This window comes from Malaclemys terrapin, chromosome 1, assembly GCF_027887155.1.
Source record: "Malaclemys terrapin pileata isolate rMalTer1 chromosome 1, rMalTer1.hap1, whole genome shotgun sequence".
Lineage (NCBI taxonomy): Eukaryota > Metazoa > Chordata > Testudines > Emydidae > Malaclemys > Malaclemys terrapin.
In genome coordinates, this window is record NC_071505.1 from 191,888,022 (window position 1) to 191,912,529 (window position 24,508).

General features: G+C 45.0%; 1 protein-coding gene across 2 annotated transcripts in view; it reads left to right on the plus strand.

Moving 5' to 3' along the window:
• The first annotated feature begins 9,288 nt into the window (after window positions 1-9,288).
• The window catches only part of SIM2 (SIM bHLH transcription factor 2), a 71,005-nt gene continuing 55,785 nt past the window's right edge, over window positions 9,289-24,508 (plus strand). Inside the window, exons 1-2 of one of the 2 annotated variants that reach the window (XM_054048920.1) lie at window positions 9,289-10,872; window positions 22,856-22,938. In XM_054048920.1, coding sequence (XP_053904895.1) covers window positions 10,698-10,872; window positions 22,856-22,938 — 258 coding nt within the window. In that variant the 5' untranslated portion in view covers window positions 9,289-10,697. The remainder of the gene's footprint in view (window positions 10,873-22,855; window positions 22,939-24,508) is intronic. The other variant, XM_054048928.1, reaches the window with a different exon arrangement.

Below are 24,508 nucleotides of genomic sequence, written 5' to 3' on the forward strand. Positions count from 1 at the left end.
TTTTATAATGTATCTAATGCCAAGCAGCATAAAATACTGCACCCCCCTGAAAAGAGTTTGCATAAAATCTCTTATATTCCTTAAAGATTCATTATTCATTCCCACTAGATTAGTCACACTATTCATACAAGCTGAGGGTCACTGAGAACTAGCTCCAGTCACTGAACATAGCTTAAAAAAAAACACTTTTATAATGTTCAGAGGAATGATTTCAGACAAATGAAACAAAAATACTCCAGTGTGTGTTTTTCAAACTAGGTTTTTCCTATTTCTACGGCATGGATATTTCCTCTCTCTGATTGATATATTGCTTCTCATGTTCCCCAGGAAGACTTTCACCTTTTAAACTATCTACTGTAGCTAAAAAAAATATCACTTTGCAGCCTATATCAGCAGAGACAAATGTTTGCACATGATAATTAATATTAATAACCCCCGTTTGCAATACTTTCAGAAAAGTCCTCAAATTCCAGGCCCAAATGAAACAATCAAGTTGGCCAGACCAAAATAACCATATTTTTCTTCAGAAACTGAAAATACAAAAATATCAACTGATGGATTTTGTCCCACAAACATCAGGAGTTAATGTCTATATAACTTACACATACTTTTTTTGTAAATGTCATCCATTTGCATTAATCCATCAACACTGACAGCTCCTCCAGTGCAATAGCATGTAGATCACACTCAGTGCAGAAACATAAATAAATTGATTAGTTCTAAAAAAGGTCCCCTTTATTTTTTTTAAACAGCGGGGATTTTCTAGTCAATTACCTTAAGTAGCCTTTAACAAATACTAAAAATGCCACATGTGCAAGGAGAGAGCGCACTGATTTCTCCCTCCCTCTGTTCCGAGCAGAAATGGAACCCCCACCCCAGCTGACTATTTCCAGATTTATGCCCAGTAAAAATAATTTTCTCTTCGGTTACCAAATGGTGTCCCAAGCATCCTGTGGAGGTCAGACAGTAGTGATAATATAGACTCAGCAAAAGAGCTGAAAATGATCCAGTGCAACCTTGGGCCTCAATCCTGCAAAGATTTACACATGTGCCTGAGTTTATGGACTATATGGAGTTGCAGGGCCGAGGCCTTAGTATCATCATTCTGGCAACATCATGTAACACTTCTAAATTATTCATCATAAATTGTCAATGTATGTTAGCTGCCTTATTTTAAGCAATGGGTTCAAGTCGCACACTAGGTAGGAGGCTGATCCTGCAGCCCATACTCACCTGGTAGTTTTCAATCACACAGGTAATGCTACTGAATGTCAAAATGAGATCATGGTGTAAGTGACAATTCTGTTGGTTCAAAACAGAGCCCAAGAAATCTGTTTTTATTATTGGGGGGGGGGTAATTTTTATGTTTTTGTTCCCCTGAGAGCAGTAGCTATTAGCACAAGTGAGTATTAGTTAACAGGTTGCAGGATCTGGCCCTATTTCTTGAGCTAATACCAATGCTGACACTCTGGTGCCATGGTAGGATCTAACCCTGCAACCATTTCAACATCTGATCAACTTTGCTCACTTGAGTAGTTCCACAGTATTTCTAATATGCCAGTCACTGTGTTAGCCGAACACCACAGACTCAAGTTAACAACTTGCATCGTGTCTAACTCTAAAGAACTTGTTCTTTCTCAGTCATCAGCTGCTAGACATTGTTATTTATAATTAGAAAAATGAGTAACTGCTGTCCTCAGATATACACAAAGATATAAGAATGTTATACCCTGATCCTGCCAAAACTCATGTACGTGCTTAATGTTATGGATTGTGAGTAGTCCTGTTGTCTTCAGTAGGATTACTCATAGTGTGTACAATTAGGCACATGTATAAATCTTGGCAGGATTGGGGTCTTACACTGAAACTTCTCCATCTTTGTTTAGTCAACACAACTTCCATTTGCAATTGTGCTCTCCTACTGTACTCTGGTCCCTACAGCACTATTTCCGCTGATCCTACCGTTCTCCCCTCTCCCTCCAGTGCAGTTGCACACTAATTCTAAACCCCCTCCTTGCTTAAAGCATATGGAGAGGTAAAGGGCAAGGTCCTCTAAGTTCAAAATTAATGCAAGTTCTTAGTTTTTATCTTTGGTATCTAGAAACTATGTTGACTGGCATATTAGAAATACCATTGTTTAAAATCAGGGATATCAAATACCCAGCCTGCTTGCTTGATTTATGGAGCCCATGTGGCATATTCAAATTGTGCACAATCTAAAGGCCACATTTCAAGAGCTCAGCTCCCATTCAGGCTACATTGAGGAGAGTTTTAAAAGTGCTCAGCATCACCAACACGCAGCAGGAATTCTGACCTGGACTGAGGATAGTCCATAGTCCTAAATTTAGACACTGGACCATAATTAATATTGTAATGTGGGCCCCTTCACACCATGAGCGATACCCCTAGTTCTGATCATTTCATTTCTATGGGGTTTCACAAAGGAGAAAAGGGGACCGGACCATACAGCCCATCTACCTATTCCTCCTTTTAGACTTGTTTACCTCCAGATATAGCAGGAGCGACTCTTTTATTAATCTAAGTTATTTACATCTTTAATAACTGCAGCTTGGTGCTAGACATTGTTATTTATGCCACATTAAAACAGCCTAATGTTAAGGTGCCTTCTCTACTCTATCTTTGTTTCTTATTGTGAGTCTTTTTGTCTCACATTTGGACTGGAATATAAAATAAACCCCATGTCTCTCATCCTGCAGGGATTTATGCGTGTGTTTAGGCACACTGATTTCCACCATTAAAGTTAAGCATCGGTAGAGCCTTGCTTGGATTAGGGCCTGTATGACTAAATAAATCGGGCATAAAATTTATCTACACCTAAGCATGCACGGTAACCTCTCTATAGGGACACGGGCAGTTAACAGAAGTGTTGTATCGAGTTCTGCACCTCGTCCTCACTTCTGAACAGTGAGTAGACAGCGTCCCACTGCCGTTTACAACCCCCATCGCGCAAAAGAGCCTGGGCCGACGAGAACAGAGGGTGTAAGCCCCTGCGTCGCCTTTCCCAAATGAGTCGTTGTATTGATTCTGTTGAGTGTGGATCAAGCCCCATTACACTGAATGTAACTTCTTTTCTACTCTGTGTCTGCTAACCTTTGCAGACCTCTTCCCCCCACTTCCACACCCCGCGGTGTTACGCGGCGCCTGGGCTTTCTGAAGCGAAGTGCGGTGCAACCTTGAGAACTCAGATCGGGAACTACTGAGCAGGGCGAGCTCGCGGACGGATTTCGAGCCGTTTGACGCCTGAACCCAGCAGGAGCGAGGTGACAGAAGGTGTCAAGCGGGGGCACTGTGCAGGGCTGTGCGACAAGGCGTCAGCCGCCCCCAGCCTAAAGTTGTAGAGAGCGGCGTTAAACCAAGACCAACCCGGAGCTCTAGAGATTGCTAGTGTATACCCCCCTCCATTTACAACCACACTTGCATCAGTCAGGGGGACAGATTTTCTTTTGAGCCCACGTGGCTATTGGGGAAGAATCACCCTGGAAAACAAGAACGTGGGAACGGCCCCTTCTTGTGTTCTCCGGCAGCCACTCGGTCCCACTCCCTCTGGGGAGCAGCGCGGAGCGGGCAAGTTCCCGGCTCGCCTCCAGCAGTTTTTGATCTCTCACCGGGACGCTGCAGTCGCATCCATTTCAGCAACGTCCAGCACAAGCCGGGCTAGGAAGCGACTTTAAGTTACACGACACTGCTCGTGGTGGAGAGATCAAACGGGACTCGCTGGGCCAGCGGAGCGCTGCCCAGCGCCCTGGGTAGGAATCTCTTGCCTTCGGTGTCCCGGGACGGGGCTATTTGCTAATGCTGTAATTGATCATCAATTTCCTGTGCTAAGCGTTATTGCGGACACGCTTCTCGTTCCTACAGGTCACAACCTAACATCAGTCTTCTCAACCCCCCACCCCAAATTCTCGCCCAACTTTACAATGCAGCCTACTTATCAAGAATGACTTTCGAATAAATTACACTGAAAACAATTCCCCCTGTGATTCCTTCCAGAGATTCAAACCTTTTGCTTTCTGCTGATTTGACTGTAATTCTTTTTCCACTGAAGCGAGACATGAATTGATTCGGAGTGAATGCAATTGTTGGCTTTGGGGTTTTTTTAATTAAAACCTGCGAAAACTAAATGTTTGTCTTTAATACACTTTCTATTTAAAAAAAAAGCCAACGGATTACCTTAAAATGGGCTTTTAGGTGAGGTCAGAGAAATGTGCAATTCAAGGTCAATAACTATGCCTCATTTCTCGAGTTCTTTTGATTTTATTATCGAATCCCATGTGTAGAATTTATTAATAAACCAGATAGAGGAAAAATACCATTTAGGAAGTTCTTTATAGCAGCGTCCAGAGTTTATTGGGAGTTATTTTGCAGATTGTCCTCAGGAGACAAGTATATTGGGGATTTGCTTTGATCAATTCGGGCCACAATTTCAGAGATGTACTTTTTTATTTTAAATGCATCTCATTTGAGATTATATTTCAAACGTCTCATTAGCGGACCCTTCTCCCAACCAAAATTATTTGTTAATGATGTAATTTACTACACGGTCGCTTTCCTTTGCTATCAAAGGGTTGATTGGAATAATCAGTTATCATACCCGCTTTGGGGAACAATATTTATTTTTAATCTGCATCAAAAATATCCTGTTGGAAAATAGAATCAGTGGAACGTGTTGTCATATCTGATGCAACATGCAATGCCCGTCGACTTGAATTTTTAAATACGTTTTTCTTGTCTTTGATATTTTTTCCCTGGGATGTTTTTCCCCCGCTAATGCGGCCAGATTCGGCTAGATTTTTCTGATATAATTCATAAATACAATTGGGTTGGTTTGTTTGAGAAAGGGAGAGACAATCATCAGCAGCGTTCAGATTTGTCGGGGGAAATTTCAATGACATTTGTATAATTTAAAGCAGCTTGAAAGCAGTTTTGTAACCGATTGTAAACATGGTCGTCTTGTTTGTGCAGGATTTGTGCAAAGTATGTTCCTATTACACTGGGACATCGATTACCAAGAAAGGTAAACAGGCTCACACTTAGGTATTCACAGGTTGTCTGTGTAACAGTTTGATTTGGTTTTCTTTATACTGTGTGAAAGAGAAGGTCAAATCTAATGATAGTTCCTTCCCAGTTCAGGACAGTTTGCAGCACTGAACCCCAAACCATTTCCCAGCTATTGATATTATCTGTAGGAATCAGTTGTCACGAAGATGATTGCTGAATAAAATATACAGTGTATGAGAAAAGCTGGTGTGGGATCTCAAATCACGTTTATACCAGCCGGGCTAATGTTAGCGAACACAGTTTGCTCTTTAACATCCAAAGACCAAACAAGTGTTTTCAAACATATAGGTGTCTGTTCATGTTTTTACAAATCAAAGATGCTTGACGATTATATTTGTTCTTGTTCTTTTGATAACCATAGTGGCTTATTTGTTTAGATACTATATTATGTCCCTGCGCTGAGAAAATTATATTGGCGGCTCTTCTCCGGTTTAATAGGTAGTAGGAGAAAGGAGTTTTTATATATACAATCTCTTTAAGTCTGACTGGGGATTTGTTCTCCTTTTCCTCCCCCTTTACTTTTCTTCTCCAGGGCACAAACCTTTAAATGACCATAAAATTAAAAGATGTCTCTAGTTTCCATGTTAACGCACAAAATGCTGAAGGAAAACAAGTCCTTTGGGATGGGATTTATTCCACCAACTCAGGAAACAATTTGAAATATACTCCCCGAAAACGTGACAGGGGTCCCCTTTGTTAAAAGCCCCGCTGAGACCGATAGACATGCGTGTTTGGTAAAAAGATCAGTCCGATGAGGAGCAGGACATAAAAAAGGAGCTTTGATTACCAAAGTTAGAAAAGCAAGGGAGCGATATAGTTACCTGAAGCCAGCAAAATCTTGCCCGGGGATATAACTTTCCTTGTTTAGGAGGGTAATTGGGAGATTAAAGAGCACAGCCTTCTCCTAAACAACATCGGGCCATTATCTGAAGGGTGGTTTGCTTTGGCAGATCCTGGTGTAATGGGATAATTAAAGAGGTGCGAGATAGCTTAAACAAACACACTCCAACGGGATAGGGTTCGGTAGAGGGATTAGTTTTAAGGACCATTATTGTGTTTTACAAACAGGAGATCTGCTAAATTATTATTTGTATCCTGATTATTGCTATGGAAATGTATTTTCACACGGGGTCTAAACAACAATTAATAACCCAAAATCGGAACACAAATAAATCCCTAAACGTACAAAATTGTCACCTTTTCGGCCAATTCCTTCTGGCAAGAGACAGCGAATTGCACGTCCTTTCTTTAAATTTCGGTTTTCTAGTGATTGCTTTAAATCTGGAACTGCGGCAGGAGCAGTAATAACAACAATGCAGTTAGTTGGGTTAAATTATGTAAATATCGGCGCGTTGCTGCATTATCTCTTCCTGATCTATGATCGCTAATGGAATACATTTCCGCAGAAGCAGGGAAAGTGCAGAGAAACCAGTTGTGGGCATTTGAGACGGAAAATTGACCACATGTTTTAGCGACACACACAGAGATCTGCTGTCTTTTTTCCTTTTGGGTCACCCTTTCTTCCAGATCAGCTTTGAGTGAAACATGCGATTCGAGGCTGACTTTGGTGAGTCTGCCCGTCTTTCCCTCCTTGCAAAGAAATATGAACGAAGAAGGGTGTTATCGCTAGGTTTAAAGCGACGTGTAGTTAATGCAAGGAGCTTGCCCTTGTTAGTAATAGTGTGTTTTTCCTCCCGGTGGGGGTGGGGGCGGGGGCAGGGTGAGTTAGATGCTGTTCAGTTTGTTGTTGTACTTTGGGGAAATCTTCAGCAGTTCCTCTCTGCCCCAACCACTTTCTCTCGCGTTTGCTCCTCAGTACTTGCCTCTTAAGTCACCTTCCAGGGTGACTCCTCAGAGGCTACCAATGGCATAGACGCAATACATCTGGATCTAGGCATTCAAGGGGGTCACTCCTACTTCACTTGAACTTCCTTCCGGGGTTTTGGTGGTAATACAAGACAGATATTCCAGGAAAACATATTTTGTCTTTCTATAGCAGAAAGTGTGTGTGTGTGTGTGTGTGTGTGTGTGTGTGTGTGTGTGTGTGTGTGTGTGTGTGTGTGTGTGTGTGTGTGTGTAGGGATGTCACACGTATACTGGACTGAAAATTCAAATAATGTTAATAAAAGGGCAGCATATTTCAACCGAGTGCCATTAGACAGGCTAAACTATGTAGCCGGCTAGATTGTGGAAAATTCTTTCAGTGGACCTGGCTGGAAGTCCAGGGTTTAAAATCGGACTGGATAAACCATTCAACTCCACAAGGAACAACCCTGCACTGACAAGGGGACAGACTCTCACATAGCAGAAGTTGAGGTTCTGTCAATACAGTGCAACGCACTTTCTTTTCGATGCCCTGGAATTTAACAGAGGCCTTATCCCGAGGGAGAGAACAATAACTGGCTGTAACAGCCACACAAGAAGCGACTTCGAAGTTTACAATATAGCGATGGCTGGTCAGTTTTGTTGGTGTGACCCGTGTTCACAGTGTACAGATTTATCCGCACATGTGCTTGGGGTCGGCTCTGGCCTAGGTACTAAGCGACCTCAGCTCACAAGTCAGTAGAGGCTTAGGGTTTCCGGCACCACGCAGGACCAGGGGAACTGGGCTTAAGGTACCGAATCTGGGAAAGGCTTAGAAATGATATGCATCCAATAGACTTTCTTCGGACTCTCAGGAGGGAAGAGGGGACCTAGGACAGCCCTCGCTCCTGCTCTTGTTTTAGGTTGTGGAAACCTCGGTTGAACCATATTGCAGTCCCTAGCGTTGTGAATGATTAACACTGCCACGCTGCTGAGGTCTGGGGAAGAGATGGGGGCGCAGCAGCTGCCCTGGGGGGAGGGAAGGTTGGAGACTAGAGCCCCCAGGACTCTGAGCATGACATACCAGGGGATCAAGAAGGCAGCGTGACCAGGGCAGGACTTCCCCTCCAGACATACTGGTGTTTTCTCTGTTTAATACAGAACAAAGGAGAGGTGGCACAGCCGCTGCTGGAGAAATCAAAGCAGGCGAGAGGTGACAATCCCACACTGTGTGCGCGTGTACCTGCCTCACACTGAGTGTGCACATTGTGTGCGTCTGTAGCTGTCTAGTGTAGTGAGCGTCCATGCCGGCCCCGGCCCCCAGGGCTATGGATGATCTGAATGGGCATCACTAAACTCCTGCCTAGCTTGCCAAGCGGATTTGTAACCGCTGGAATTCTCCCCCTTTCTTTGTGCTTGCTAGTGTGTGTGCTTGTTTTTTGTTTTACCTTCTTGAGCGAAAGAAAGCGACCCGGTGAGCTGCTGCTGTCAGTCCTCATCCATTCCCGCTTGATTGGTTGTTGGATCGCCAGCTACACAGAGTCATATCGATGGATTAAAAATCCCGAGAGGAAAGTATTGAGTACTTGGCTGCAGTTGTGTGAGACATTGAACTATAGGTGCCATATGTGCATTATAACCTAACCCACTCCTACCCAAGGGCCTGCTCCTGCATCCCATTGAAATCAAGCTGGGCGCTCTGCCTGAGCGCAGGTTTTGGGCCCACGGTTCCACGCTGTTAGCTGCAAATACTTTCCACTCTAAGGACCAGAGAAGTGTCCGGAACCATTAGCAGGGTTCTCTCAGCGCCCAGCTTCAGGACCGGGCCTCCTTTGATATTGACTGTGTGCAAGTGTGTGCGATTCCCCAAATCCTTGTGCGCTTGGCTAATGAAACTACATTAGCGTGTTGGTACATATTCAAGTGTGTGTGTGTGTGTGTGTGTGTGTGTGTGTGTGTGTGTGTGTGTGTGTGTGTACGCGCGCACTATGGAGCCGGAGTGCTCAGATGTGCCAAGGACAATGGCAGGAGGAGGTTTGGATGGTGTGTGAGATGAGGGAGACTCTAGCCCAGCCCCCGCTCTGTAGGTCCTTTCAACCAGTTTCTCTCCCAGCCTCCTGGCTATCGCGTTGTTGTGTAGCTCAAAGTCTCGGATATTAGCACGTATCTCCCACCACCTTATTTTAAACCGCGCTATTTATAATACGTTCAAAATGCCAGACCACCGCAGAAATGTGTGAGGACCTGTGGGTCTCTCTGTGTCTGGCTGTAGATGCGGGTGTGTAATACAGGCTGAGTTGGTGAGATCCGGAGCACCAGCCGGAGACTGTTCCAACAACCACACCCCCTCCAGTTCACCCCCGCCGCCTCCTTTTCCATTGCAAGTGCTAATTGCGGTCCTTGCCTTGCGCCTCTGTCTTTGGGTCCTACCGAAGGCGCTGCTGCACCGGCGGACACGTCACGGGGCACATTTATCCCCTCCCCTCTCGAGGCGCTTCTCGCTTGCTCCAGCCTTCACTAACGAATTAACTGAAGGTTCCACTCCAGAGCCTCTGGCTATTCCTGGCAAAGAGGAGGAGGAGGAGGAAGACATTAGTGTTTCCGTGCGTGGGAGCACCGAAGTTAGGCTTTGTGAGAGTGGGGGATTTGCCTCCGATCGCTGCTGTGTGGTGCGCTTGGCTGTCAGCTCTTGGAAGGTGAAATAGCAAACCCTTATTTCTCCTGTAAGGTAGAGTCCTCTCTCTAGTCGCATGTCAATGTGAACTAGCTCTCGCTTCGCATCAGTTTTTTTATTTTTTTTCCATGCGTGTCAAATAATAAAAATCTCTTTATAATATAAAACCTTTTTTTTAACGACTTGCCTTGGACTTGTTTGGATAGTGACAGCACTGAAGTGACGTTGGCCTGGAGGAAAATGGATCCTTTAATGTAACTGTTTAGGAGAACCGGGTTTAGAACACGGGCTGGAGCAGCGAAATCCGCTTGGCTGTTGCAGACAGTATTCCCCGAATCTCAGATGAGAGGTGAACGGGGATTGTGCTAGGCAAAATTGCAGGCAAGTTCTGCACTTGTGGTCTAAAATACACACAGTTTGATACATACGTGTACGGTGAAAGCATATTTCTCCAGCACTGGTTGCAAGACAAGCGGTCGCTCTCCTAGATCTGATTCAGAGGGAAATGTGTGAAGGAAACGCGAGCCTGTGGTTTTAGAGCAAGCCTACCAGCAGCTCCCTCCTCACCGGCTTTGACTTTCATTTTATGGCTGGGCTGCCTTTCCAGCTTGTCTTCGCCTCTGCACCTTGGGCTCTAGGACCAGATCCCTTTGCATTAGTTCATTAGAGAACAACTACCTTTAAAAAAAACATTGCAGACTGCCTAGTACAATGATTTTCTGCTGAGCGGTTGCTTGAAGGCTTTGTTTTTCGGAGGGGGGAGAATTCCATAGAGCAGGAAATCATTCGCTAAACAAAGAAAAAAAAAGGGGGGGGGATATGCTCCCTGTGAACGAGAAGAGCCATTTCCAGCTGCAGCCACGGTCCCGGTCCATGTAGATCTTTCAGTCTCTGCTTTCCAAGTGCAAGATATTTGCATTGCAGAGTCAGCCCAGAACTGCATTCTCCTGACCTGCTGCGGCTTGTGGCACAGAGGTGGTTTCCCACTCTGGTCTCGCCCTTCTCATGCGCTGATTTTTATTCTGTTTTTTACGAAGAAAATAATATTAACGATAAAGTCAAAGTCCATGCTCGCAGCAATCCGGAAGGATCGGGTCTAATATGCCAGTGCCATCCTCCTCATTGCCGTGCAATAGCCGCCATGAAGGAAAAGTCCAAGAATGCTGCGAAGACTAGAAGGGAAAAAGAAAATGGAGAATTCTACGAACTGGCCAAGTTGCTGCCTCTGCCTTCAGCTATCACCTCCCAGCTGGACAAGGCCTCCATCATCCGCCTCACCACCAGCTACCTGAAAATGCGAGCTGTCTTCCCAGAAGGTAAATCCCTCGGTTGCTTCCGGGGCACCTGCTGCTTCTCATAAGGCAGGGGTCTAAGGCAGGGGCTTTGCAGGGCGGCGGTGGGGGGACAGCACATATTGAGTGCAGTTTCTTAGCAGTTACCATCATCTGCGTTTCGAGGGTGCAAGGGGTCGGAATGAGCCGTGACAGTCATTGAAATAGTTGCTGTCTGTCCTTGAAGACAGTGACTGTTTATAAATAGCCACCCCTCCCCACGCACACCCCAGGCCGTCTCTGTGAATTGTATTTCCAATTGTAGCCTGTGCCCAAGGTGCTAAGCAGGCAGGGGGCCAGTCGCCATGAGTTTAGTCGTATTCATCAGGCTTATTTTAAAGCTCAAATAATACCCCAGAGTTTGGAACGGGAATATTTGTAGGTCGTGTTGCGGTGCGCTGAGTCCGACAGAACCGGGAGGAGGAAAGAAGCAGAGTTCTCTAACCCAGGGCAATGAGGTTGCTTAGATCTTGGGGAAATGGTGCCAGGCAGCTGACTAAACACCAAGCAAGATCTGTGCGTGGTACATTCTGTGATTTTGTTTTCTTTCTTTCCCTGTGTGTGGGGGCGGTTAGAGCTGCTTAAAATTATTTCCCTAATTTAGGACGCGATAATACAAAGTGTAGAGACCAGACCTAGAGCAGAATGGGGGGAGGGGATCCAGCCTACAACCAGCAGGTCAGGCACGTCGTTGACAAGGCCTAGAACCAAGAATACCTTTGGATAACACTAGGGACAAGTTGGTGTTTTATCTTCACTCTCTCCCATTGGAGCGAGAAAGCCTGAAGATTTGGGGGATGGGCCATGTGGAAAATAGGAGAGCACAAATTCACATGCAACTCACTTGCAATGGGTAGAGACAGAAAACTTCGTGAGAGTGGCACAGATTTCTGAGAATAACTCTCATAAAACGGACACCACAACAAAGGAACCTATTTAAAATACGTGCGAATAATATAAATATAATATAATTAATATCAATGAACTTGCAGGTGTGATTTAAAAAAAAAACAAACATAATCTCCAACCGGCCCAGAGTGTATAAAAATTGGTACCAAAAGAACTAGACATACCACTGAACACACAGGGCATTATTTGGGCTTAGTTTCCGCTCTGCCACACACATTGTCTGCTCACTTGCAGCGCGACTATACTTGTAGCGCGCATGCATTGTGCTAATAGTTTTAAAGCGTCGTCCCCTCTCTGAGATTATTTTGATTTTGCTTCTCGCTCTGTCCCTCAACGTACTGGTCATGCAGCAGCCGGGGCTCTGCTCTCAACCCCAAACAAACAGCAGCGAAATGTCCGCGCGTCCCGAACTGATAAATAGAACGGGTTGCGTTAGGTGGGCCGGCGTGGGATGGTGCATCAGTCTGGAGTCCATTTGTCAGCGGGAAGATATCATTAGTTACATAGCGCTGCGGACATCTGCTAGAAGCCTCCCCCCTGCCCCCGCCTGTTACTAATTGCATGGGAAATTGTTTTCATTCTCCTGGGGGGCCGGGGGTATTCCCGGCGGGTGTGTGTTTCTGAAAACGCAGCATTTACCGAGCTGTATGGTCTTTAAACGCTGCCCAGTCCACCTGCCTGCAGGGATCCAACAGAGCTCAGCATTTCTAGCCTCGCCCGCGTCTTTTGCACCCACGCCAAACCCTTTAAACATTGGAATGAATCGGCGCACAGAACGGGGCTGGCTGCGAAATTAGCTGTAAAAAAAGTGTCATAAAATTCGCATCCGTAAGTAGACTAATAAACCCTCTTTTGTAAACGAGCTACAGGTTCAAGATTTCATCTTTGGTTGTTAATGATCATGCCCCGCTTCTGCAAGCGCCGGGGAGGACCCTAACTCGGACCAAATTCCCAGTAGGACTTTTTGTTTGTTTGTTTGTTTGTTTTGCAAAGGGAGGCTTTGCTTGAGCCGGGACTGAAGGACGCAGCCTTTTTCAATGCAATTGAAAATCTGCTGCGAAATGAGAGATCCGGGCAAAGATCGTAGTGCGAGGCAGTATGGTCCCCTACTCCCACTGAGCAGCGCCTTCCTCCATAGCGAGCGCCATTAGCTTCAATGGGATATGCAGGCCTATTCAACTTGGATAAAGGGATCCGAATCTGGCCCTTTGGCTCTCGCGTGCGTGCAGACCCCAGTCTGCTCGACTGAGCCTTAAACACCCTGTCTTTTAAAGGGAGAGCGAGCAATGCACATAAAACTTGAGATTTTCCCCTCGGACTTTTTTAAACCAAACACTGAATCCAAAAAATACCAACCCCTTCTCAATCCCATACACACACACACACACACACACACACACACACACACACACCTTCCCCCCAAACAAGTACACACTTCAGATATTTCTTTCACTAAGCGGAAGTGGCCAACTGACATATATTGTGTGGGGCCGTTTGTAATATGTCATGTTGTGTGATCACTAAACTGGATGAGAGAAATGAAATTAAATGCTGGTTAATATTCTCTAGATGGTTAAATAAACCCAAATCTCTTCCTTTGTGATTTGTTTGGCCTGTCTGGACAGATGATGGGGGAAGGGAGGAACAATTAGCATTCCAGAATGAAAAGTTTGTTATTCATCTTAGTTTCTAAGGAGCTTATGAAAGGGTTACAAATTAAAAACGAGAAAATCTTTATCAGCTACGTCAATAATTATGAGCAATGATTACTTAGTATTACATAAAATCAATAATTCTGTTTAACCGAAAGAGTTCTATAAAACATATAAAATAAAGACATTTACAGTTCTAATAGTAATAAAACATCCCAGTGCTTTGGTATATTCTAATGATTTTCGAAAATTTAAGTCATTACAAAAGTTCCGATTAAGAAATATCTTATAGTAATTTCGGGAGGGGGTTCCCAATTTTTGATCGCAAGTGTTTCCTCCAAAATAAGTGAATTACATATTTAGAAATACATATGTTGAGACTTCTCTGGACAGCGTTATATTACAAGTTTCCCAGACAAAACTCTCCTGTTGAACAAACTGTGTCAACGAACAATTGCAATGCTCAAAGAACACTTAAAAAACCAGAGGATGAAAGCCTCGCGAGTTTATATACCCAGGATGGCAGTGTCTTATGTGTAAATTCTCTTCAGACCAAATGACGGTGTGCTTCTGCACTCCTCACATGCTTAAGAGTAATTTTTAAAATACATATGACAAACGTATTATTTTGCCATAAATACTGCGTAAATATATTGAAAAACCAGAACACTGAGAACAGTATATGAAAGACGAAGTAAATAATTTACTCCTGTGTTTCTGAATATATTTTTTAAACTCATACGGGGAGAGTTGTTGGAAAGTGATAACTACATTATTTCAGCCATGCCCATTAATAAATTGGTTCAGCTTTGGAAAGTTTCAAGCTGGGAGCTACTCTCTGCCAGACAATTTGTGGGGAAGTGGTTGGGTCATAATTCCTTTCACTATCAATAACTCCCTTCATAGTTGGGTATCTTTCCTCAGGAAAGAGCTGATGTTTCTGAATTTGGTTTTTATACGAAATTATAATGAACGTCTCCCACTTCCCCTGACATTTTCCCAAATGGCATTATTTAGTGGCCTTAGTCAGCAGAATAGAAATAACAACTTTTTAGATTTAGTGTTACAGACAAGTGCAGTCTGGGATCAGTGCCCCAAAGTGAAACAGAGCCTGGAGAGCTATCATTTTTTGATCTCCGAAAGAGCCATCGTGCATATTTTCTGCTATACAATATTTTGCTGAGATCTTGGTTTTTTGAGAGAAATAGATGATGTGTCTGCAGTCAGTATTTTAAACTCTCTTGTAACAGAAAATTACTTCAAGGTTTTGCAGATGTCTAGTGACTCAATGTGCCCATCAGCGATCATGTGTCTCCAAGACATAAATATAAGGCACATGGCTGCAAACTGTACTTGATGTGATTTTTTTAATCCGCGCATGACAGACAACCAAGACACCTTTAGGGCCAAATCCGCCTCTCATCGAAGTCCATGGGAATTTGCTATTCACATCAATGGGAGCAGAATTTGGCCCAGAGGAAATCGTATGCCTCCAACATTCCAGCCTATGTCCTGGCTAGAAACCAGATTCCTTTTATTGTGCCAAAATTTCTAAAAGGTGAATCAAATCTAAAATAACCTATGTTGAGATATATAATTACATTGTAAATACAAGAGGAAAAGTGCACTACCCCTATTCTCCAATGTGTGTAAACATTCACTTTTACGACTGAATTATCATCTTCGTGATAACACTGAGCCAGTTTTGTTTCTTTAAGCTGGGATAGGCTGGGGGGGGGGGAGTCTGAGGGGAAGAGACTGCAACCTAGCTGCTAAACCATCGAATTTCTGCTACATTTGATTCGAATTATTGTCCTGCTATGAAACTTGCTTCCAGCCCTGAATAGGCCAGGAAAAAGGGTAGGGTTTTAAAAGCCTTGATAGTTAACGGTTTAAATACGCCCTGGCACGTAGTGTAGACAACTTTTCATACATTTTAAAAGGTGTCCGCGGCAGTGGGCATCCCTATGCTCCCCTAGACTTCGGGGCTTGAGGCAATCAGATTTCCCATCCAACCAGTTACTGTATGTTTAGAAGATGCACAGTTTAATCTGGGCCCACAGAACTCCTTGCGGGAGGATCCGGAACAGGCCCACCGAAGTGAGCGTGAAAGGAGAGTTACATTAAACCTCTTTTGCTCTCCCAAAGTGCTAGTTTTGTGGGGTATAATTTCGTGCTTCGGTATAGTGTTTTTTTCCGTGTGGATTTGCTCTGACCTTCACATTCTGACTTAAAATCCAGGCGATAAAAACATAGCGTATATCCCGACACTCAAACTCTGTAGCGTCATCCTCTGTAGCGTTTTGATATTTTGCCAAGCCATTTATTGCTGCAGAACAAAAAAATACTACGAGATATTTTTGGTGCTTGGCTGTCAATATGTTTTTCCACAAATGAACAAATGGGGGGGGGGGGAGAGTGAGGACTATTGTTGAGTTGAAAAGATCCCATCCACCAGGTTATGGCGCTGAGGTTAAATTGTGACTCCACGTATTTTCTAGAACTAGCTTTAACACTGCGCATTTATTAATGATTAAACCAAAAGGAATGAGCTGCTTAATAAGTGACTAAAAAATGTAGCGTATACTATTCCCACCACTACCTAAAAACAAAACAAAAGCCTGGGAGATATTGTGACTTTTTCTTTTATTTCTGTGCTTGGCATCATGTCTTAATAGTACAATCTGGGATCTATTACTTATTCCTATGAATAGACGTTTTAATAATTCTTTAAAGGGCATATAAATATGTTCTTGTCCTCGGTGTATTTAAAATAGAGCCGGGAATATAACACAGGTTGAATTACAACAGTTTCAGCTCAGTCTTTTACTGTACATCTGCGAGGTTTAACATTCGCTTTAAAGGCTACAAACAATGCTGAGAGTGAGCCATTCATAAAGCCGTGTGTGCCTATTTTAATAACAGCTAATAGTAGTTGATGGTATTAAAGGGTTTATTAAAATAAAAGACGGCATTAGGGCTTCCTTTAAGGCTTGCTCTAAATGTAAATCGGTGGCATTTAGAGATCACCGGAATGTTGGAGGCATACATAACTAGCAAGCAGTCACAGGTATATGGGCTGCTTGCAAGAAAGATTTGGGAATCGGGAGCAGATTAGAATAAAACAGGGATTTTAATAATCTCCTCCATCATTTCTTAGCAGCTGGACTTTTCACATCAGCGGCAAGACGCATTTCAGTTTCCTCCTAGAATAAATCTAGATGGCACGATCATCTGCAAATGATAATTATAAACTGTGATTTGTCTATTTGTCCCTTGTCGTGAGTGAGACTTTCAAATATCTCGCCACACTAAATGCGTCTAAATACTGTCATTACAGGAGGGTTTTTCTCTCGCTCCTGTTTGTGATTTGTCGGGGGGTTGAGTCTGTGATCTAATTTTGTTGGCTCCAATAGAACAGTCGGTTTGGGCTTGGTTTTTAAACATTTTTTTCTCGAGAAATCTTAACTCCGACCGCACTAATATTTCCAATACGCGACTTAAAAAATACAAATAGAAAACAAGTGGATCTCTTAATACATCTTTAATGGATCTCAAATAATTAGTTCTATATACGTAGAGTTCCGATCCCCAACCTGAACAGGAGTCTGCTAGTCCTAGACAAAGATCTGTCCTTTCCTCTCAATCGGCCCGGTTCTAGCCACCTCCAAAACACAACAAATGTAAGAGCGCTATTGAAGGACGCTGTCGATCTAATTTTGTCTAGTCCTGTGATAATTTATGTGCCAGAAAGTCAAGATAGTTTCCCCCTACCCCATTAGTGTAACCTCCCAGTAGAGTTAAGGTGAGTATGCAGACAGTATTTCAACAGGAGGCGACACAATTGCTGAAATTTCAGAGCCCCACGAGTTGCGGTTGACTAGCAGCGCTAGTTTTCAGAGGTGAGAAATACGTCTCCAAAGCCGTGTGTACCGATCTACAACCCGATTTGATCACGGCACCTGCAGCTATCTCACGTGTTCGTGACTAGTGTCGTGTGGGACTAGGCCCGATCTTGCCCACCAAAGAAATCAAAGGGACTTATCATTGACTTCAGGGATGGGTCCCAAGTGCCACAATAGCTTCAGTGAGAATTTTCCCTTTGAGAACTGCGGGATCGGGTTAGGTCTCTGTTGGAGTATATGTATGTGTGTGTGTCTGTGTTGTGACTATAAGAAACCTCACTGCTGAATTATTAGGGTCACCATCAGAGTCTCCAATACAGGGGGAAAGGAACCCGGGGGGGGCACCTCCTTTTTTGACTCTTGCAGACGGGTGGTGTTGCCTGGTTTGCCGCTCTCCTGCCTTTTGTATAATTTGCAACGTGCCTCTCTTCTTCATAAACTGTTTGCCCCATAGCCGGTTAAATCCCCCCCGAGAGGGAGCAATGAAATCCCAATGTTTGTAGTTGACCCAGGTTCCTTTGAATTATGGCTATTGAATAACGCGCAGGATCGTGCACTAAAGGGGAGTGGGAGCACAATAGGGTAGAGACACAAAGGAAATACTCCAAATTACAGGGCAATCTGATACTTACATACTACATTACTGATAAGTAATTATTTTAGCAGATTTCCAAACAGAAAAGCTACTGGGTTTTTTTTACCTTTTATTTACCTAAAATGCTTCCAGATTTTGTTACAATGTAACCCATTTTTTCCCTCTGAAAACTGAGAAATGCCACGAGGTGAATATTAAGATGTGACAAAGTTTGAGATGTCAGATTAAGGGAGAGAATCGTGTCCACATTTAGTAATAAAAGAGAGGGAGCATTCTAACATGAGAATCAGACGCCGTGGAGTTTCTCCACTTTCAAATGCCCTGCCATATAATTTTTTGCCTCTCCGTCGAAAACAGTCACCGTAGAACTGACAGTTGCCTAGACGCCCCGGCTAAAGAAAATCTTCAATGCGTGGGAGAGAAATAGAACCACGAGTTGTTACTTATAGTTGTCTTGGGGTAGTAGGCGCAAAGGCCCAATCAAAACTGAAGCTCCAATGTGCTAGGTACTGGAGGGACACTCAATCGCACTGCATTCCCAGCACACCTCGATTAAAATGAGAAAAGAATGCAGGAGAACCATGATTAAGATCAACGAGAAAGTGAAGAGAGCCCTTTAGTTAACATTTACAAAGAGATGATGCCACTTGTCCCCAACATGGCTGTGTGGCTATATAAAGGAGCTTTGGAGAAGCAAGTCAGAACTCAGACCTCCAGAACAAGGGCAACACAGCGTAGTTTTCAAAAAAAGCTAGATATTTTCTCTATGACAGTCTGCTTCACCATTTACTTCCCCTGCTGGATAATAGACTACTTTCGGGTTCAGTTTGTGGCACAGGAATGTCAGACTCTGGAATTCAGTCTGGATTGGAATTTCTTGGCTTTGTGAACCTGTCTCGCTCTAGATAAATGTCTGACCTTAATTGATAGAGGTAATCCCATACATTTAAAATTGAATGCGGAACAATTTCGCACCCCTTGATTGTTGTTCAAATGTTAAATATTTGCCAGGAAAAAAAATCCTTCAGCTGCTCAGCTTTCTCACAGGTAAATATACAAGATACATCTTAAACGCGTCCTTCACAATGACTCATTTGAAACCATTCTAGTCCATCCGGCTCTTTAAAACCAGTCTACAAGCTAGTGATTTGGAACCATTCGGGTCTATTAAGTAATCACACATTACATTTCAGCAATTTACAGAATGCTTACTTTGTCCCAGCAACTTCCCTGGCTAGGTCCAGCCTACTGAGTGAAGTGTACAGTGTTTACTGGTTAGTCAGGAATAGCTCCTTTGAGTTTATTGCATCCATATGCACCACTCACCTACAAACTTAGCAGCATGTCTCTAGGAAGAGCCGTTAATGTTTTGCGGTCAGTTTTTCAGAGTTTAAGGTTGTATTCGCTTTATTCCCACCTTTGAAAATAATATTCTGAGAAAATATTTTATCGACTGATGAAATCACTTTAAAACAAGGGAAAATATCAACCAATCCACTAACTGTATTCAATTTTGATATAATTTTGAAATGGCTAAACCGATTTTAAATTTCGAAAAGAAAAAAATCCTGCTGGAGAGAGATTTTATGTTAATAGCGAGTCGGCGCTAGAAGGCTCCGATAAAAATAGTGGAAATACTGACACGATATTGCTAAAACTGTAACTGTAATACCAAATGATACAATCAAATATACCGCTAGGTATTGGTATATTGGAATGACAATTGTTTATATACCATTATTGAAAATCCTCGGTATGACTGGCTTAAAGAACAAACCTGCTTTGTACTTCAGTGTCAGGAGACTGCTTAGTCATAAGAGTAGTTTTAAAAAAATGTATCTGTAACGTTATGAGTGAGTGAGTTTGATTGGCTCAAGGTGACTTTATCATTTGCACTATTAAAAAGGGCAGTTTGTGTAGCAACAAGATAACTACTAACGCTTTAATTTAGCATCATTTTGCCAAGGAAAATTCACCTTTCTGTGCTCCTTTATACAACAGATACTTTCCACTCAAGAGAAAGCTGCATTTCAGCAGAGAAAGATGGGAATAGTTTATGTACCAGTGGAATTTGTAAACGTCTGTAAAGTGCCTGAGAGAAATAGAGGATAGCAGTAGATAAATGGAAGCTCTATTTATTAAAAAATACAATTTCACAATATAGGCAAACATCAAAATATAGACAGATACCCCAAAGCAAAAATAAATAGCCTGTAGAGGTAAAATTCTTCTGCCATTCAATTTACTGAAGCATACACTCAGGCAACTCTGATGGCTAATGTGGATGTTCAAAGAAGACATACCTTTGGGACTGACTCTGGATACATTGAATTATTGATATGGCTCCTTAGCACCCGAGGAGCAGAAGAATAACTGAGTTATAGGAAGGTCAGTGGTAGTGCTGGACATGGAATAAGCACAGTCATGCCTTGAACCATTGTTTATTAATACTGGTATTAACTTGTATTAGTAGGGTCTCTAGGAGCCCTAGTCAGGGGCCAAGACCCATTGTGCTAGGCGCTGCACAAACCCAGAATAAAAACACAATCCCTGCTCCAAAGAGTTCACAATCTAAGTATAAGGTGGATACAGACAGCTGGGGTAGCACAAGGAAACAATGAGATAATATTGGTCAGTAAGACCAGCACAACAACTGCCTAAGAACTGTTTAGATTTATCCTGACCTTCTCACCCTCTCCCTTCCCTCCATTGTCTGTCCTGAGCCTCCCCTTGACTTGGGGTTTGGACCAGGCCTTTGCCTGCTTCACCTGCAGCCAGTCAAGCAAAGCAAATGAAAACCCAGGACGTTTCATGGCCAGTCTTTAGCAATAAATAGTGACACATAATTGCCCGGAGGAAGGGAGAGAAGAGAAGGCCGCGCTGAGAGCAGGCGCCCCGACAGCACTATCTGATTTGAGGTCTGTGTGTGTCTCCTTCAGTGTAATAGAGGTAGCTCGGCCCCAGCCCGTAGCAGTCCTGACACACGAGTGTCCCTTGCAAGTGGCTGTGTGTGGAGCGGGGCCAGCCGCTACAGAGAGGCTACGTCGTGAATTCACCTTAGCTTGTGCGAGCAGCATGGCCAGGCAAGGCCGCAGGGAGCATTGCGGCTGAGTGCAGCGTCTACCGGGGCCATGGGGGAGTCACTGGGCCGCAGGGAGTGCGTGACGCCGGACAGCCACCTCTCCAGCCCCTGCTCGGGGCGCGTTTGCAGCTGCTCTCTAGCGCCGCCAGCTGGGAGCGCTGCAGAGGGAGATAAGTGCCCAAGCTGCCATTGGCCGCTGTGCCTCGCTAGACGGCCGCGTTATTGTTCGCGCCGGGGAATAAGGTTCATGCGTCGTACTGTGTAAAATGACCGGAGAAACACCCACAGGCGTTATTCCCATCGGCGCCAAGCGGGGCCACGCACACAGAGTGCCACAGTCCTTTTAGCGCCCCCCCCCCATAGCGCTAGGTCACTGAAGCGAACGTGCATTTCCCCTGACGCTCCACCCCACCCCCCAAGCCCGGCGGGGTTTGCACAGCGGGACCCGGACCCAGGCACCCGCTCATGGCGACACCTCGCTCTGCCAGCCAGGCTGCGCCGCCGCACGGGGTCCAGCGTCCGCTCGACCCGCACCCGGCGCTGCTGGCCAGGGGGCCGGGAGGGGCAGCCCGAGGCTGCGCTCCTGCCAGTCCGCCTGGGCCAGGAGCTGGCGGGCGAAGGCGCGCAGGGCTGAGCCTCGGCTCCCGGGGACAGACCCTCGCCGGGGGGCTCTTGGCGGCCAGGCCCCTCTGGGCAGCGCAGGCTCCGCCTTCAGCCGCAACTAGGCCCCTCGCTTTGCAGAGCCGCGTGTGGCCCCGAAGCCGGGCGCTTGGCCGGGCTCCTAGGGGCAGCGAGGCCGGGCAGAGGCTGCTGCTGGCCCTGCCGAGCCGCGGGATTTCTCGGCCCGGCCCTTTGCTCAGCCTCACCAAGCCCCGTAGGTAACTGCGGGTTAAGAGGCGCTCAGCAGCTTCGGGCCCGAAGCAGCGATTTCCCACCGTCTTTAAATCCATCGCCCGCCCTGCAGCCAGCGCCTCTGGGAAACCAACATTGGAGCTGCGCGGCTCCAAGCGAAGCGCCTCAGTCACACTGACCGCCCGGGCTGCCGCCTGGGGCAGCTTCATGTGCGCCAGTGACACTCCCCCGCGGCTGCGCTCAGCCTCCCGCTCGGCTTCTCCGAGCGCGGCGGTGGGGTCTGTCCTGAGGGGCTCCGTCGGTTACAGCCCCCTAGGGAAAGGGCGCGGATGTGGGGCTTGTGCATATAACAAGGAGCCAGGCTCTTGTCAGCCTGGGCACATTATCTATCTATCTATCTATCTATCTATCTATCATCTAAACAGTTGCATTTGCAGAGAAGAGTAACGCGGGGCTCAGTCTTGCAGCCCCTCCTCATTGCTTTTGGCTGAGCGAAGGCTGCCGGGTCGGCCCCCCAGAGCCTGGGGTCCGTGTCACAGTCCAGCCCAGGCTCATTGGGGTCGCGTGGGGAGACATGGAGGGCGCGGCAGCTCTGCTTTCACAGCGGTGGGACCGCAGGGACTTTCCATCACCAGGCGCAGCTGGGCCCTGGCTAGGACGGGCCCGGGTCGGGTTACTTGGCGGGATTTGAACTAAAGTGGCATTTGAAGGCGAAGGAACGTGTGGCCCCGCCAGGGCGCGCCCCCCGCAGGCTCCGCTCGCCCCGAGCCTAAACCCCAAGGTCATGGCGCTGATTCGCCTACAGAAAAGACCACCTACGTCCTCGCCGGGAGACGTGCGCTGGTGTTAGTGTCCCGTGGCCCGGCCAGGTCAGCCCCGCACCCTGGGCAGCCAAGGGAATCGGGGACACGCGCGGCCCCGGAGGCTCATTCCCATCCCCGAGTTTCTAACTGATTTGTCGGTTCCTTTCCAGGTTTGGGCGACGCCTGGGGCCAGCCGAGCAGAATAGGGCCCTTGGATAATGTGGCTAAAGAGCTGGGATCTCATTTGCTTCAGGTAGAAGATGCTTTATTCGAGTTTTATACGCTGCATTGGGATTTTTTGTGACTCTGTGTAATCCTCCCTATCGCCCTCCCAGCCTAGTTGTTACACGAAGACTTTGCGAGGTCATTCTGTTCACACAACCTAGAGCCACGGTTTTCTTTCAGCTGTTCAGAGTGAAGCCAGTCATTTTAATTTTCGTTCTTTGATTTTAGCAGTACCAACAGCCTACATTAATAAGAACGGTTTGCCTGGTCCAACAATTACAAATAAATCCCCCCACCCCGCACACACACTAAGGGATCGCTTTTGGTACTACGAACGGCCCCTGGTGAATTGCAATGTGGATTGTATTTACTATCAACAATCCAGTCAGGGTGTTTTTGTAAATGGGAGATCATAGTTATCCACAGATTGCTCAGTAGGGAAAACCTTTAAAAGAGCGCATGGCTCCTGCAGCAGGAGGTGAACATCTGGCTTAGATCTCCTTATTTACGCTAGCACCTGAAAATACAGTTCCGAATCCTGTTGATCTGCTCTGGAATTCTTCTGCTCCCCATGTGAACGTCCCCATGTAGCAGAGAATTTAGGGAGAAATAGTTGGGCGGGAGCACCCAAAGGGAGCTTTCTGTTTGTAACCTTAATGCAGCAAGGACTCTTTCTCCCCCTCCCCCCACTTTAAAGACATAATAAATTGTAATTATTTAATGGTCAGTTTTATTGAGGAAGTTTAGTATTTAGTCACAATAGCTGTTTTTAAGTGTACACTGGGGTAGTGAGTATATCTAAAGAGAAACTCAGCCTCTGAGCTGTGAGTATTGAAAACTCTTTCAAAACCTCATTCCTAAATGTAGTCTACTGGCATTTGTAGCTGTTGAGCTGTGAGATTTTAAAGGTGCAGTCAGAGAATTTGTCACTCTACTTTCCATGCTATTGTATTAATTCTCATTATTGTTTTTCCAGTTTGTATCAGAGTAGCCTAAGAAGTAGGCAACATTGATACAATGCATATGACTAGAGTTGAAGCTGACAACTGCTAGTGCAGTGGGTTGTATCTCACACTTGTCTTTCATTCCCACTGTTTTGAAGATAAGATACAGTGACGTGAATAATAACATAATGAAAATCTGAAGCTTTTATATTATAAACTACAATTATAGGAACATGGACATCAATGGTAAAAGCCCCTTATTAGTTTCAAGGGGTATGGAGTCAGGCCCTTGGAGCAGTTGGAATAGTTTTTAAGATTGAACCCAGAAAGCCTTGGTGCGCTAGGTAAAGCAGCTGAGGTGAATAACCAGTAATAGGAAAGGAAGAGCAAAATGCATGGATCAGTTAGAAAAGATGTAGATTCAGATAAGGATTCAGATAAGATTTGAAATGACATGAAGAGTGGATTTTTTTTTCACCACACCCTTATTATTTAAAGCCAACTTAAAATTGGTGTACTCCTTTGTTTAAAAAGAGAAAACTCTCATGATAGGGTTTGAAACACATTATTGATTTTAATAAAATAAATATTAGGGCTGTTGATTAATCACAGTTAACTCACGCGATTAACTCAAAACAATCATGATTAATCTCA